Here is a 15,377-nt window from a genome sequence, read left to right on the forward strand (position 1 = left end):
AAGCTTTTAACTTATACTTAATATATATACGTTTTATTTGGTAGTAAGTTCGTGAAAGGGGTGTCTGAGGGGGATCATCGCCGTGACCGCGGGTGGAAAATAATTAAACATCCAAACCTAACGCTAAATACGGCGCATCCGCCTAATGCATCGAGCCACGAATCGGCGAGATTGGTACCCAGTGATTTCTCTCCCTATGGATAATATAGTTACATGGTCTGTAGCACATGGTATATTTGATCCACACAACTCTATCAATTAACTGACCATCATACGTCAGTCTCCATTAGTTCAATCTGCATCTTTCGCCAAATTCAATTTGAAACCTGTTTAGTTTGACACACTCCACACTCGCTGGTGTGGTAATAACAAAATGTCAATTTAATCACCGAGTGCTTTTAATTGACGGTATTCCATCAGGAACTGCTTGGTAACCTAAACTGCTACCGACTGGCAGTGACCTGTAAACCTCTTTAAGTTGATCGATGTGCTGACTAATTAATTAAAATATTTTCGTTTTTCAAACACGGAAAGGTTTATGATAAGAGGCAAAGAGGATGTCCTTGTCCTTTATGTTTTGATCCGATAATTTTTAGACAGATGAGCTAATCAAAATAGACAAGACACGGGATGGACTATGGAACCAACTCTTGTCTACAATATTATAGTTGTATAACACAAAAATATATACATTCACATATAGGTTTAAATAAATAAATAAATAAATAAATAAATAAATAAATAAATAAATAAATAAATAAATAAATAAATAAATAAATAAATAAATAAATAAATCGTTACTATCAGCTGCCATATAATGCCCAAGGCATGCTCATACCTTTGGGTGGCGCTCAATGGACCATATTCATAACAGCTTCCCATTTCACCACTGGGTAAAGAGAGGCAAGTGAGGTAAAGCGCCTTGCTCAAATGCACAGCACGATGGCACCACCGGGGCTCGAACCAGCAATACCCCGATTGCAAGGCACAGTCCGTACCGCTGCGCCACTACACCGTATACCCTTTGAATTCACTATGCTGTTTAACCTGTTGCAGACTGTGTAAAACGTGGTCTCATAAAATTCAATGTTTATTCACAAAGCATCAGAATATAATTATAGTAAAATAGGACCCAATGTCTTTGATTTGCGATGCAACATAGTGAGCTTACAAATTCAACGCTTTGAAATATATTTATGACAGAATTATGTTTTCTGGTTGAAACAAGGAATACACAGTATATTAAACCATTAATCACTATGTTTATCTCATATAGTTTAAATAACACTGAACATAAGAAAAAAATGATAAAACGAAAAAAATAATCCCTAAAACTAGCATGTCGTATAGCATAATCTTAAAGATTGCGAAAGTACATGTTACAAACGTTGTATAGAAATAAATCAAATCTATTATCGCTTGGTTTGCTGTGAGCTATATACATGAGACAAATATTTACATGGGCAGAGCAGAGTACATGGCATATTGAACATGAGATAGTATACGGTTACATTCGAGTAAAGCTAAAGGTGCAATGTCTTGGCTCAGCTATAGGCTTTCATTATGTCTTTTGATTATGTGTGCATAAGCTTTAAGAATGGGTGTATTGACGAACGTTCAAGAAGATTGCGGAATAAAATGTGTGTTTTTCAGGACCGGGATCATCTCACAAACACATCTATTCCCCACACATGTACAGTGCAGTACAAGTGAAATTCATGTGGGACCATAATGTCGACTTTCCTGACTTTGGATATCCTCGCAAAAATAATTGTGCTATATCTACACCAAAGTTTACTATGGTTTACTCGATTATTACCAAGATGATTTACACCCCGCCCCCATGTCCACCAACATCCACCCCATGCACGTACGCCTACACACAGTTAGAGTCCATTAATATATTCACTGGCTGCGAAGCAAATGTGAGATTAAATGCAGACTTTCCTGAACTCGGATGTCGTTGGAAAAAGTATAAATCTATATTAACAAACATTTGGTGCATCTCGATGATTGAGACTCACACACTCACACCCAAAGCACACATACTCGTATTTCTCACATCATGATAATGATATTGATGTGTTTTTCATGTAATGTCGGTCGACATGCCATCCTTACAATACACACCGTAGAACACAATTCATTTGTTTTCATTTTGACGTCACTGGACTTTTCAAATTTTCTTAAAATGATGTCGTGACCGAGTTTGAGAGTCATATATCAATAGGCCCCTACCTTATTTTTTGCCTGAAATAATCATGTTTTCTGTTCCCGAACGACTCATTCGGGCAAAAATGCCAAGCATCACGTAACAAAATTAATTGAAAACTCTGCTGGTTGGAGTGAGCAGGCACTACTAAACACCAATTGAATTTTGTGTTTGCCTGGTTGCTACCCGAGTAAAACTTGATTTTATGAAACAAAATTGAACCGTAAAACGCAATGCAATAAAATGTCACTTTCTTGCCTAGCTCTCTATTGAATCAGAGAAATGTCGGATTGAATCATGGACCAAACGAATGTCGCAAGTAGGAACGTAGTATCGGTATGCAAATAACATAACAAATACATCCTTTTAACTTGGTACGGATTCTTTAAATCAGTGTGTTTCCGAAGTATAAAATGACAGGCTCTCTGTAAAGTAAGAAACGTAGTAGATACTCAAGTTACGTTTTAATACGAACGAATACGGTTTTCCCCATTATTTTGCTCATCGGCATTTAAATAATGGGTTCGGCTACGCCTCAATCATTAACGGACACATTATTGGGTTGTAAAGGACGCGACAGCAACCTTTATTACGTAGCAGATTCGGCTGTTTTGATTACTTAGAATGTATTTTTTTTGCATCAGACTGCTTCCCGACGTAAAACAAAGCATCTGTATATATATAATAAACAGATCACATAATTATAAATGCCATATTAGGCCGAGTAAAAAATTAAACATGTTTCTCGTCCCCTCCCGCTTCCCTTTTTGAGGCCGCTTTAATTTTTTAATTTTTTAAAATTCAGTTATAACGTTTGAAAAAAATATCTAGGAAGTTGAGATACTTTCTACATTCTTTGTACAAGAATCACTTCTCGAAGGTTCTGTGATCATTACGGGGGGCATACCTACCAGAAGAATAAAATAAAAAGGCCTCCTACTTTTTAGGCATTATTCTATACGCTAAATATCTCATCCTCCTTTTTTTTTTAAATCCCGACCAGGAACATGTTTTTATTTTACTCTGCCTTATTATGGCATTTTAATTTGGAGGACATAGTGTGCCTTTATGCTAAATACGTCATGAACAGGACACAGGGCATGCAAGCACTTAGAGATGGGTGGGTTGGGAAAAGGTGTAGTGTCTACCTAGACTAATAAAATTGATTTCATGCAACATTACCGATGTCACATCATCTTTCATGAGCAACACACTTGTGTTACTAATAAAATAGACACTTAATGTTTACACAGGGTTCTATTTATTCTCATTGTTTCTATGCTTTGAGTTGTCAATTCTCTAGACAAAAGAGGACGCGAAATTGCAAATTTAAATCACGGCTAATTAAGATTTAATGACACAGACACTTTCCCCAGCATGTTCATATGTCATGACAAAATTCTGATATCCAACAGCACGTGTGTGTATACATGGGATGATCTTTGAGTACATTAGGTACACAATCTCATCCTCCATAACTTGAGGTCAATTTTTGAGATATGCTCGTTGAATGGAAGTCGGTGAACTGTGGTCACTGGAAATGAGGTTTGGTTCATAGTGAGACGCCCGTGTTTGATATAACAATTTTGTTTTCAGGGCAAGCACAGTGCAGACATTTAACATATTTAATGCTTTTCGTGCTTGCAACAGAAAAAGACAGTTTTAAAGGTATTTCTCAAAATTTTAACTGGTATCTAATGGAAGTTTTCATCAAAGTTAACAATACCTATTAATGTTATATTCATTCTCAAGTATAGGTCCTAAGAAGACATTACAATTAAATCCCATCTATTATCCTCGATAATTAATAATATATATATTTAATGCCGCGATTCTCTGTAATCTGAGAAGTATAGTACCAGACCAGTACATCAATAATTGGTATAAGCTTGAGTGAAATCAATAAGACTGCGACAGCGATGAAAGCATTTATTTGAGATAATCGTAGTGACATACGAAATTCCTCTATAGATTTGCTTATTTATTCTTATCTTAATGCATTGCTATCTTATGTCAACACATAGCAAGCAATATAAATTGCAATTCTACATTTTATCTTTACAGTTGTTTCTGGCCGGCTGTGTGGGGCTGTACTTCAGCGCAACAAGAAGAGTGGCTTTCTCGGGAAGTATCAAAGCGTTTATTCTTAAGGTAACAACATACATATCAATAAATATAAAATGGAAACTTATCAGGAAATAAGTACATTTGTTTTCGCGCCAAAATTCTTCCCGGGGCAACAAAACGCGCGAAAAGATTAGAAGCTAAATAGAAATTGACCATAACCGGTAACACTATATTGATGTGGTTATTTCCGTGTAGTTCAGCTGCTGTCTTGCTCGGAATGCCTTCCCAAAATGCAGTATTTATATCAGATCTAGCTTTTTGACTTGTAAGGTTTGTTGATCAGTTAATATGTCATCAGGGGTATAAATACGCAAAGGCTTATGGGATTAACCGAAAAGGTGTACATTTGTTGGTTGTCCATTAGTAGTTTTGCCGGTTGGGTTTTAATAGTATAATAGCACGATAGCATATAGATAACTGATGAAGTAGTAGATAGTAGATAAAAAGTAGTGTGCTATCAGCAGTAGACAGTTGATGAAGTAGTGTACTATCAGCAGTAGATAGTTGATGAAGTAGTGTACTATCAGCAGTAGATAGCTAATGAAGTAGTGTACTATCAGCAGTAGATAGTTGATGAAGTAGTGTGCTATCAGCAGTAGATAGTTGATGAAGTAGTGTGCTATCAGCAGTAGATAATTGATGAAGAAGTGTGCTATCAGCAGTAGATATAGTTGAAGTAGTGTGCTATCAGCAGTAGATAGTTGATGAAGTAGTGTGCTATCAGCAGTAGATAGTTGATGAAGTAGTGTGCTATCAGCAGTAGATAGTTGATGAAGTAGTGTGCTATCAGCAGTAGATATAGTTGAAGTAGTGTGCTATCAGCTGTAGATATAGTTGAAGTAGTGTGCTATCAGCAGTAGATAATCGATGAAGTAGTGTGCTATCAGCAGTAGATAGTTGATGAAGTAGGGTGTTATCCGCAGTAGATAATCGATGAAGTAGTGTGCTATCAGCAGTAGATAGTTGATGAAGTAGTGTGCTATCAGCAGTAGATAGTTGATGAAGTAGTGTGCTATCAGCAGTAGATAGTTGATGAAGTAGTGTGCTATCAGCAGTAGATAGTTGATGAAGTAGTGTGCTATCAGCAGTAGATAGTTGACGAAGTAGTGTGCTATCAGCAGTAGATAATCGATGAAGTAGTGTGCTATCAGCAGTAGATAGCTAATGAAGTAGTGTGCTATCAGCAGTAGATAGTTGATGAAGTAGTGTGCTATCAGCAGTAGATAGTTGATGAAGTAGTGTGCTATCAGCAGTAGATAGTTGATGAAGTAGTGTGCTATCAGCAGTAGATAGTTGATGAAGTAGTGTGCTATCAGCAGTAGATAGTTGATGAAGTAGTGTACTATCAGCAGTAGATAGTTGATGAAGTAGTGTGCTATCAGCAGTAGATAGTTGATGAAGTAGTGTGCTATCAGCAGTAGATAGTTGATGAAGTAGTGTACTATCAGCAGTAGATAGCTAATGAAGTAGTGTACTATCAGCAGTAGATAGTTGATGAAGTAGTGTGCTATCAGCAGTAGATAGTTGATGAAGTAGTGTGCTATCAGCAGTAGATAATTGATGAAGAAGTGTGCTATCAGCAGTAGATATAGTTGAAGTAGTGTGCTATCAGCAGTAGATAGTTGATGAAGTAGTGTGCTATCAGCAGTAGATAGTTGATGAAGTAGTGTGCTATCAGCAGTAGATAGTTGATGAAGTAGTGTGCTATCAGCAGTAGATATAGTTGAAGTAGTGTGCTATCAGCTGTAGATATAGTTGAAGTAGTGTGCTATCAGCAGTAGATAATCGATGAAGTAGTGTGCTATCAGCAGTAGATAGTTGATGAAGTAGGGTGTTATCCGCAGTAGATAATCGATGAAGTAGTGTGCTATCAGCAGTAGATAGTTGATGAAGTAGTGTGCTATCAGCAGTAGATAGTTGATGAAGTAGTGTGCTATCAGCAGTAGATAGTTGATGAAGTAGTGTGCTATCAGCAGTAGATAGTTGATGAAGTAGTGTGCTATCAGCAGTAGATAGTTGACGAAGTAGTGTGCTATCAGCAGTAGATAATCGATGAAGTAGTGTGCTATCAGCAGTAGATAGCTAATGAAGTAGTGTGCTATCAGCAGTAGATAGTTGATGAAGTAGTGTGCTATCAGCAGTAGATAGTTGATGAAGTAGTGTGCTATCAGCAGTAGATAGTTGATGAAGTAGTGTGCTATCAGCAGTAGATAGTTGATGAAGTAGTGTGCTATCAGCAGTAGATAGTTGATGAAGTAGTGTACTATCAGCAGTAGATAGTTGATGAAGTAGTGTGCTATCAGCAGTAGATAGTTGATGAAGTAGTGTGCTATCAGCAGTAGATAGTTGATGAAGTAGTGTGCTATCAGCAGTAGATAGTTGATGAAGTAGTGTGCTATCAGCAGTAGATAGTTGATGAAGTAGTGTGCTATCAGCAGTAGATAGTTGATGAAGTAGTGTGCTATCAGCAGTAGATAGTTGATGAAGTAGTGTGCTATCAGCAGTAGATAATTGATGAAGAAGTGTGCTATCAGCAGTAGATATAGTTGAAGTATGTGCTATCAGCAGTAGATAGTTGATGAAGTAGTGTGCTATCAGCAGTAGATAGTTGATGAAGTAGTGTGCTATCAGCAGTAGATAGTTGATGAAGTAGTGTGCTATCAGCAGTAGATATAGTTGAAGTAGTGTGCTATCAGCAGTAGATAATCGATGAAGTAGTGTGCTATCAGCAGTAGATAGTTGATGAAGTAGGGTGTTATCCGCAGTAGATAATCGATGATGTAGTGTGCTATCAGCAGTAGATAGTTGATGAAGTAGTGTGCTATCAGCAGTAGATAGTTGATGAAGTAGTGTGCTATCAGCAGTAGATAGTTGATGAAGTAGTGTGCTATCAGCAGTAGATAGTTGATGAAGTAGTGTGCTATCAGCAGTAGATAGTTGGTGAAGTAGTGTACTATCAGCAGTAGATAGTTGATGAAGTAGTGTGCTATCAGCAGTAGATAGTTGATGAAGTAGTGTGCTATCAGCAGTAGATAGTTGACGAAGTAGTGTGTTATCAGCAGTAGATAGTTGATGAAGTAGTGTGCTATCAGCAGTAGATAGTTGATGAAGTAGTGTGCTATCAGCAGTAGATAGTTGATGAAGTAGTGTGCTATCAGCAGTAGATAGTTGATGAAGTAGTGTGCTATCAGCAGTAGATAGTTGATGAAGTAGTGTGCTATCAGCAGTAGATAGTTGATGAAGTAGTGTGCTATCAGCAGTAGATAGTTGATGAAGTAGTGTGCTATCAGCAGTAGATAGTTGATGAAGTAGTGTGCTATCAGCAGTAGATAGTTGATGAAGTAGTGTGCTATCAGCAGTAGATAGTTGATGAAGTAGTGTGCTATCAGCAGTAGATAGTTGATGAAGTAGTGTGCTATCAGCAGTAGATAGTTGATGAAGTAGTGTGCTATCAGCAGTAGATAGTTGATGAAGTAGTGTGCTATCAGCAGTAGATAGTTGATAAAGTAGTGTGCTATCAGCAGTAGATAGTTGATGAAGTAGTGTGTTATCAGCAGTAGATAGTTGATGAAGTAGTGTGCTATCAGCAGTAGATATAGTTGAAGTAGTGTGCTATCAGCAGTAGATAGTTGATGAAGTAGTGTGCTATCAGCAGTAGATAGTTGATGAAGTAGTGTGCTATCAGCAGTAGATAGTTGATGAAGTAGTGTGCTATCAGCAGTAGATAGTTGATGAAGTAGTGTGCTATCAGCAGTAGATAGTTGATGAAGTAGTGTGCTATCAGCAGTAGATAGTTGATGAAGTAGTGTGCTTAATGGTTTCTTTATATCTTTTTTATCTCATCACATACAGGCCTCTTTTGTATTTTTATCCGTGGTATGTATATTTGTAAATACCATTGCCAGTGCTTTCTGTGGGATCCAAGGCTCCAATATTGTTGCTCTAATCATTGCGGATTCCTGCGAACCAAAGGAAGATGCCGACTGCCGCTGTACGCGCATTGAAGAAGGCCTTACGAGAATGTACACTTTTCACGGTGTCATCGAAACAGACTGCATGAGCGTACTTCTCAATCTCCGAACTTATTTATTTTTTCAATGTACTCTCAATGCCGTTGGTGGATTCTCTTCATTCTTTGTAGTTATCCTTATGTGGCGTGATCGATACCAGGATTTCCATTCTGGTCTAAGATTTTATTCGTATAGCGCCACTTTACCCAGTGGTTACAATTGGTCGCCAAGACAAGGAAACCAGACATATGCAAATCAGGTGATAGCTGTCACCGAAACGCCACCACCGGAACCAAGCAATGATAACGCTGGATGTGAGGCTACGTGACAGTGGCCTTTTAATTATTTCTGTGCAACTTTTATGCAGTTTTATCTTTTTAAGTTTATATTTGTATTATGTATATATATTTTAACGCTACCGAGATTCTTTCGTCCGTGCCAATGTGGTGTACTTCAAAAAAAAGAACAACTAACTTAATGTGGTCATATATAGAAGAATTAGTATTTACTATAGTGTCAATCAACACGTATAGTAATAGTTTATTTTGGGGCGAGCACTAGGATCCACAACATGCTCATCTATCAGGGGAACAGTAAACCCCAATATATTTGTACATTCATTGAATGACCTTTGAAGATTTGGGTACAAAAACTATGATTATGTAATTGAGGTTATTAGACTATGCCATTTGGATGAGGCTCTTGTGGTCCATAGTGAAGGCTCGACACATAAGTCAATTATGACGTAGATCTTCAATGTTAGAAAAGGTTGTTTTGATTTAACATGTGACGTTCAAACAGCAAGCATATTTTCTCTTCATAATTCTGCCTTGGACTTCTGTAATGTCAATATTTATGTCACGAATCAGTAATGGCTTTATTGCGCCATCAGCATGAAACTTTCAAATTCGGATCAATTTGGTTCACTGAATGCCAAAACATTAGGCCTACGCAGTACGTAATCAATGCTAATATGAGCAAACACTATGCGTCCTTATCATTAAGAAAATTAAACAAAACAAAACACTTCTAAAAAAGTGGCGTTTTTGGAACAGCACGCACTATAATCTGAGACTGAATTAAAAAGACTGGTTTGCGTCTGACGGCATAGTCGATCAAACTCCCCACGACACTTGATTGGTTAATAGCACTAAAAAGGAAGGTTGATTCATCTGGTGTCTCACCAGAGAAAAGGAATTGGAAAACATTTAAGGGATGGGGCAACTAAGGTGACGATCTCCGAAAAGTTCGATAAATTCATTAATTTCTCAAAAAGTAAAAATCTCAGTTTAATAAATAACGGTTAAAATTTTACGTGCATAAAAGCAATTGTTGAAGCACGCCGTTTTACCGCCGCGTTCAGAAATTTTAATCATCACGATCAATCGTAAACAAATCGTTTCTGTTTTTGATCGACAGGTGACGTATTATAATTGAAGACCGAATTAAAAAGACTAGTTTGCGTCTGACGTCAGGGCAAAGGCGCAACATGATTGGTTACTGACCATGCGCAGTAAGACATTTTTGGTCTGGTTGGCAGGACGTCATACGCAAACTAGTCTTTTTAATGCGGTCTTTAATTTAGAACTAGTATTTTTTTATCGTTGGCTCCGATTATAATTTGTACAGTATGAAAAACAATTCTGTAGACACGCTTTGCTGCCTTCCATGCATCGCCTGGGCCTAATGCGACATACAAACAGGGCCAAGTAAGTTCTCATTTTTAATTAATTGACTCAGATCCGGATCGGATTTACTCGTGTGGCTCGTGCTGGTGTCCAGATTATTCTGGAACCATATAGGTGGACACATTGTCACTATTGGATAATGTATGTGTAAGACTTATATAAAGTTTGCGTACTTATTATTTTCTTCTAGATTTTAAAGCTTATAAAATTATTGAGAAATAATGTGTTTTTTAAAACCATAAAAATTAAAAGTTGTATTGCATGTAGGTGGTCACAATGAAAATGTTATAGTATAAGCCTTGTGTATTTAATATTAAAATTAGGACTACAATTATTCTATAGCTTTAAATAGATAACTTTTAACTCAATCTCCATAAATTGGCCAGGATTCTGCATCGCCTTCAAATGAGTTTCAGGAAAACAGTGTGCCAAAGAAAATTATTATCATCTTTTGCTTCAACATTAAAACCAAATAGTTCAAGTTCATTATTATAGCATTGGCCTTTCTTATCAGTGTAAATGGATCTAGACGCTTCATTAGTCGGTTCATTAGCAGAGATTACTTGGTTTATTTGCTAGTTATTGCTTTTATTTGAATACCGTAGATAATGTACTCTTATATTATTATGTTACTTGATACACTGACGACGTAATTTGATCTGAATCTGTCGTAATTTATTTGCATAATCCGATAAATGGTTAACTCGAAATGTCATTTTGAATCAATAATATGAGTGTAAATGTTGACCATGAACTCTTAAAAAGTTCCAAGATGTCCTGTATGTAGAACCTTAAATAATTTAATAATAAGAACTAAAACAGTTTCTGAAAAGGCCAGATATAACCATTTTAGACTTACAAAAGTCCTGTAAAGGCTAAAAGAACCATGTCCGGGTTCTTGCAAATGCCTTAGGCTATACTGGATGTAGAACCTTTAGAAGGTTTTTTTTTGTAAGAGTGAACTGACAACGGATAGAGGTGACTTTAAACTTCCGAATGTTCAGAAGACTACCCTCATCACTGATTATAATACATTTGGTTATGAATTCGGCAGACAGCCGAATCTGGATTCTTCTTTTTGATAAGTTCATGTTAATATTGTTACGCATGAATTGTTTTGAATAAGAGAACAGGCGTTTCTAGCTGTAGATGGCAGCATATCAATTTTCCAACGGTGTGCAGCGTTAAAGTAAGCGAAAGAGGGCGGTATATAGGGTTAGCTAACGGTGCAACGCAGTACGGTTGACGATTGTCACCGTTAAATATTCATATGCTGCCCTCTTGAGCAATTAAAGCGTTAATCCCTTGTTCGCTAATTCACAAATAATTCATGCGTAACAAAAGCCGAATACGGATTCGGCTGTCTGCTGAATTCATATCGATTGACCCAAAATGAGCAAATGAGGCACAGGTCAGAAGTTGATAAGTTTTGATATCCCAAACCTTTTGTTATACATACGACTTCAGTGCTCTAGAATAACGTTCATCTCGGGAGAATTCTTTAAAAAGCGTAACATTAGTTTGATTCAAGATTAGAATATGTGACGTGTCATGTCAAAAGGAGACACTTTTGGGCAGGTTATCAATTTTGAGGTTTTTACACATCTTAAATAAAGAGATATTTTGCTCCACAATGCCGTTTTCCCCAATGATTGAAATCTGACATTCCTAAGCGAAGATATTGAGTTCGTAAGTTAGGGTATTGTCAAATTGGAAATTCAGATATCAGCCTTTAAAAATATTATTGACAATGTTGAGAGTAGGAATTACCTTGAAAAATGTCTCAAAAAATACAAGATGCCTGTCATGTAGTAGCCTAATGTGCGTGATTAATTGCAATGCGCTCAAAATAGTAGGCGTACGCGGTGTGGCGCGCTATGTCCGCAGATTTGCGTAGCGCCATGATTGCGAATGTATTTTATTATTGTAATTGACTTTTTTGAATGTAATGTCCGACCGTGATGTCGTAAAACTATGGAATGGAGAAAAAGAGGAGAGAGGAATAAAAGGACTCTAACTAGTCTAAGAATTATGGTAAAACTTCGCCTGATGGTGTGATTTCATAGTTTTATTAAGAAGATAAGTGCCAGTGAACGTAACATGGTGGCAGCGGAAAAAGTAAATCTACAGGTACGCCATTTTCAAGAAATAGCCTAAGAAAGACTCAAAGAAATCACAACGAAAACATCAACGAAGTTTTCGAAGAAGGAAACTGGAAAATTACCAAAGAAAACATCAACAAAGTTTTCGAAGAAAGAAACTTGAAAATCGACAAAGAAGGCTAGTCAAAGTCGCTAAAGACTAGTTCAGCTTTGAAGAAGAAACCTTCAGTGAGCTAGCCATAAGAAGAAAGAAGAGGACGCAGAACTGATTAACTGTTGTATTGGAAGCCCGGATTGGAAGAAAGAAGAGAGCGTCACAGTACCAGATAGGTTCGCTACAGAAGAAAGAAGAGAAGAAAACAGATAGCTTCGTGACTGTATCATCATCAATTCCGTTCAAATACCAGAATTGTGAGATTTGATGCATTTTCATCGTTGGAATATATTGCTGATTTGTGTTCTTCTGGAAAAAGACGGGTGAATCGTGTTTTCATGACAGTGGCAGTGTTGTCTACATGATCTACGCATCGGTGTGGCAGATTGATGTGGAAAATGGATTACGAGAGGCTGTCTTAAGTTCAGGTTCTAGCCTGCTTGGATTCCTTGCTAAATGACCAGACATTTGGTATGATATTTTGACTGTTGGCCTTTTTACTTGAAGACAATCAAGAGATGTTTATATTTTCACAGATGAAAATGATCAGTAATATATTATAAAATTTAAACGAGGATTGTGCGATAGTGAAGCAAGTATTATAAATATTGCAAATGTACGTGCACAAATGAAAGGTACGTACAACGAAATGTGTATGCACATATCAAAATTAAATGTTGTATACATCATGCGTAGTAGAAATGTAGGCCTAACCTAAGCTTACATAATGCACGTCAATCTTTGTGGCATTCAAAAATGTTTTGTTGTGTAAAGCATAATTGCGTTTAAAAACAAAGTTAAACAGCAATGAAACATTATATTGTTTTAATTTAGTATTATCATGCACATGGACAAATGTGTGCATTATTTCACATGCAAAAACTCCAGCCAGAGTACAAAATGTGTGTAATTTTTTATTGGATTGTTGTAATAAGCGACGAGCGTTTGGGATTGCAGCAGTAGTGCGCAAGTCAATCGAGTCGACATTTCTTTAAAAATTGAAATGAAGGGATAAAGTAATATAATATGGTCGTCAAAAAACTGTTGTGTTTAAAATAAGATTTTATCACAAAATGTGCGTATTGATCAGGATTTCATGATGAATTTAAATTTCTGGACAAGCGTTTGGTATTGCAGCTATAGTGCGCAATTAGTCAAGCGACATTTCCATATAAACATGGACATGTATAACTTAATTCATTATGTTCTGGAGAAATGGAAACTAGTGTGAGATTATCATTGGAGACGAAATTTATAACATAAATATTATTTGTATTTATGGCAAATGTACGTTTGGAGAATATTGTATAAAATGAATTAAAACGTGCATTAAAACAAATGTATGCATGAAATTATATTTATGCACACAAAAAGATGTAAATTTAACGCGATTTAAATGATTGACACAATCATATAGGAGTTCGGGGAGTGTCATGTAGTAGCCTACACAGCCGTTTTCGCCAAACGTTTGACAAACGTTTATGAAAATGTTTAACAAACGTTTGGCTCCTTATCCGTTTATAAACAGTTTGATCATAAATGTTTGACAAACGTTTGTGATCGGCAATTGTTTGACAAACGTTTTATTATTATGTATGTTAAATGAATTAAATAAATGTTTGGCAAACAATTAAAAAAATCCATTTTGAAACAAAAAATCACATATTTTTTTACCAAAACTCTCATTTTTGTCCAAAAGTCAAATTTTTTCCCAAAATCACATTTTTTTCCAAAAATCACATTTTTGGGAAAAAATGTGATTTTTTGAAAAAAATTTGATTTTTGGTGAAAAATGTGATTTTTGGAAAAAATTACTTTTTTTTGGGAAAAATGTGATTTTGGGAAAAAATTTGATTTTGGAGAAAAAATGTGATTTTTGTATAAAAATGTGATTTTCAATCTAAAATGTACTTTTGTTTCGAAATGTTTATTTCATGAAAATTGACAAACATCAATCTGATGATTTTATGGAAAAACATTAACAAGACGTATTTATTAATTGTTTGGCCAAACATTTATTTAATTCATTTAATATACATCGCTACTAAAACGTTTGTCAAACAATTGTCGATCACAAACATTTGTCAAACATTTATAATCAAACGGTTTATAAACGGATAAGGAGCCAAACATTTGTCAAACATTTTCGTAAACGTTTGGCAAACGTTTGTGATCACTAAATGTTTGTCAAACGTTTGGCGAAAACGGCTATGTAATGTGCGTGATTAATTGCAATGCGCTCAAAATAGTAGGCGTACGCGGTGTGGCGCGCTATGTCCGCAGATTTGCGTAGCGCCATGATTGCGAATGTATTTTATTATTGTAATTGACTTTTTTGAATGTAATGTCCGACCGTGATGTCGTAAAACTATGGAATGGAGAAAAAGAGGAGAGAGGAATAAAAGGACTCTAACTAGTCTAAGAATTATGGTAAAACTTCGCCTGATGGTGTGATTTCATAGTTTTACAAAGAGGAGAAGCCGGCAGCGAACGTAACAATGCCAGTTATATTCCGGTCTAAAACTATCAGACAATATTTTTAACATTAATAGCATCACAAATTCGCAACAAACCCAAATTGTGAAGAAATCACCCCTGGGCAGATTTTTGGCTATTTCTCCATTTACGATCCTGCCCAAAAGTGTCTCCTTTTGACATGACACGTCACATATAAAGAATATCGTCAGCCTGCTCCGCTAATTGCCTACGTCATTTTTTTGTAATTTTGAGAACAAAGTACAAAATATGTTTCAAGCATGCATTTAAACTTATTTATTCACAAATCTGTGCACAAGAACAAATGATAATGATACAAATGAAAGGGAATAATTTGAAATAATTCGGGTGAACCACATTTTGTTCTTTGTTCTCAAAATTACAAAAACTGACTTAGGCAATTAGCGTAGCAGGCTGACGATATATGATAAACATAATGGAAGTGAAGAAAACACCCAGACTTTTTTTTTTATACATGCATAACGCGAAAACATGATAGCTATAACAGGTAGATCATGCGAAATAAAACCCGGCTTTTTAAGTTCAGAGGCTAAAAATAGCTTTATGAAATCCAAAACACATCACTTC

The 15,377-nt window shown here is 36.2% G+C and overlaps 1 protein-coding gene across 2 annotated transcripts in view; it reads left to right on the forward strand.

Annotated features, from left to right (window-relative positions):
• Positions 1–11,836, forward strand: part of LOC140159329 (sarcospan-like) — a 63,601-nt gene extending 51,765 nt beyond the window's left edge. For both annotated transcript variants that reach the window (XM_072182770.1, XM_072182771.1), the window contains exons 3-4: positions 4,277–4,363; positions 8,192–11,836. In XM_072182770.1, coding sequence (XP_072038871.1) covers positions 4,277–4,363; positions 8,192–8,677 — 573 coding nt within the window. In that variant the 3' untranslated portion in view covers positions 8,678–11,836. The remainder of the gene's footprint in view (positions 1–4,276; positions 4,364–8,191) is intronic.
• Positions 11,837–15,377: the final 3,541 nt, after the last annotated feature.

This window comes from Amphiura filiformis, chromosome 8 (genome assembly GCF_039555335.1).
Source record: "Amphiura filiformis chromosome 8, Afil_fr2py, whole genome shotgun sequence".
NCBI classification, from domain to species: Eukaryota; Metazoa; Echinodermata; class Ophiuroidea; order Amphilepidida; family Amphiuridae; genus Amphiura; species Amphiura filiformis.